Source organism: Echinops telfairi, unplaced genomic scaffold (assembly GCF_000313985.2).
Source record: "Echinops telfairi isolate 266 unplaced genomic scaffold, ASM31398v2 ScPeMD7_2010;HRSCAF=2546, whole genome shotgun sequence".
Classification (NCBI taxonomy): Eukaryota; Metazoa; Chordata; class Mammalia; order Afrosoricida; family Tenrecidae; genus Echinops; species Echinops telfairi.
This window is the reverse complement of record NW_022105908.1, coordinates 23613564-23615743: the sequence shown is the minus strand read 5'-3', so window position 1 is coordinate 23615743 and position 2180 is coordinate 23613564. Positions and strand designations below refer to the sequence as shown.

General features: G+C 49.4%; 1 protein-coding gene across 1 annotated transcript in view; it reads left to right on the top strand.

The window, feature by feature from the left end:
- Window positions 1-2180, top strand: part of TEKT1 (tektin 1) — a 26151-nt gene that overhangs the window by 9449 nt on the left and 14522 nt on the right. The window contains exon 4 of the mRNA XM_045293326.1: window positions 291-434. Within this exon, the coding sequence (XP_045149261.1) occupies window positions 291-434 (144 nt within the window). The remainder of the gene's footprint in view (window positions 1-290; window positions 435-2180) is intronic.

Below are 2180 nucleotides of genomic sequence, written 5' to 3'. Positions count from 1 at the left end.
ATGTCACCCCTGATTGCAAACTGGAGAATGTTGGAGCTGTCTCCTGCCCGAGCTATCCTGGTGACCTCAGAAAAGGTCGCAGTTCAAGGGGAGGCTCTTGAAGTCAGGGTCCAGTCACATTCATTTGTTACTAAGCGTCTGGTTGGCTTACGTGTGCCCGGAGGTGATGGGAAGGAGGGACGGCAGTGCCACCATCCTGGACTAGGTTCATTTTTCGGTTCATTTTCCAAGGTCTCCCAACAATGTATCGGTGCTACTTGAGGATCCTAGAGTTGACCTTCTCCTTTCAGGCTGAACCGTTCTGCCAAGTACAACCTTGAAAAGGACCTGAGGGACAAGTTCACAGCCCTGACCATCGACGATATCTGCTTCTCTCTCAACAACAACTCGCCAAACATCAGATATTCTGAGAACGCCACCAGGGTTGAACCAAAGTGAGTGGTGGCATGACCTACTGCCTTCCTCTCTCCTGGTAACGTCCTTGTCCAGCGCATCCTAGATGGGACCCAGTGCACCCATCCTCCGGCAGGCTGGAAGCTAGGAAGAGTCAGGTTCAGGAGGCAAAGGCTGGTATTGAATGAGGACCACTCTCCGGCAGGGTCCTGGAAACCCTGGGTCCTCCAGATGAGGCCCCACTTTAACTAAGCTGAGGAGCCCAGGTGGTATACTGGGTATGCGTTGGGCTGCTCATTGCAAGGTCAGCAGTTCAAAACCACTGGCCGCTCTGCTCTGTGGGAGAAAGACGGGGCTTTCTAGTCCCGTAAAGAGTTAGAGTCTGTGTTAGTCTGGGTTGACTAGAGAAACACATTCATAGACACTCATATGTGTGTAAGAGAAAACTTTATATCAAAGAGTAATTGCATATTAAGAAAATGTCCCAGCCCAGTCCAGATCAAGTCCATAAGTCTGATATTAGCCCATATGTCCAATACCAATCTATAAATTCCTCTTCAGACTCATGCAACCCATGCAATGATGTCGAGTGCAGGGAGATCACAGGCCAGGGAGTAGAAAGTCTTGTGGATCCAGTGGCGGTAGAGGCATCTCAGCGCTGGCAGGGGTCTCCGTGTGGCTCCTCCAACTCCCAGGATCTAGCGTAGCTCCATGTATCTTTTCAACAGGAGTGTCTTGCAGGGAGTGTATATGTGTCCCACCTCCAGCGAGCTTATTTATCTCCATTGCGCCTCCAAATGAGGTCATCAAACTGCGACCTGATTGACAGGCTAGACTCCACCCCTTTACAAGTAGACACCAGAGTATGTAACTACCATACGGTCTCAAAAACCCACCAGGGAAGTTCTACCCTGTCTTATCAAGTTGCCATGAGTCGAAATCAACTCAATGGCAATGAGTTTTCTGAGTTTTAAATAGCCTATGAAATCTTTACAGGGTGTAAGAATCTAAAGAATACACAGAGAAAATTGGTGAATCTCAGAAACCCTAAGATAAGGTGACCAGATTTAAAGCGGGACACCATTGGTGGTGGGGTGGGGGATGGGGTGGAGGGGTGTGTGTGAGGGGGTGTTCTTGATTAAAAAGGTGGTCTATATGGACCAAATAGACCGTTCCCTAGCTTGTCGTGCATTCTTTCAAAATATCGGGACTTTTTTATTTATTTATTTTATTTTTTAAATCGGGCCTTTTTTAAAACGCCAAAAATTGGGACTGTCCCACCAAAAGCGGGATGTCTGGTCCCCTTACCCTAAGAGAAGTTCTGCTTTGTCCTAGAACGTGGCCATGACTTGGAATTACTCAATGGCTGTGGGTTCTTTTTTTCACCCACATTCAGAACTTTCCCAAGGATGCTGTTGGTAGGCGCCATCAAGTCAGCTCTGACCCACAGCGACACTCTGTCCCACAGAGGGAGACACTGCCCGGTCCTGGGCCAGCCTCACGCTTGTTCTGATGCTTGAGCCCACCAGTCACGGTGTCAGTCCATCTTGTCCTGAGCCTTCCTCTTCTTCACGCCCCCTGCTTTTCCACGCATGGTGTCTTTCTCCAGGGACTGGTCTCTCTGGACAACACGTCCAAAGTGCATCTTGTTGTGGGTGTTCAGTGAGACAAGAGTTTCACAAGTCCTTCCTCTCCCTCGAAGCCACATTTCTCAGCCTGAGCGGAAGACCCAGAGAACGCACTCTTCGCCCATTCACACGCTTGCGCCGAGCATCTTGCTCGGCAAA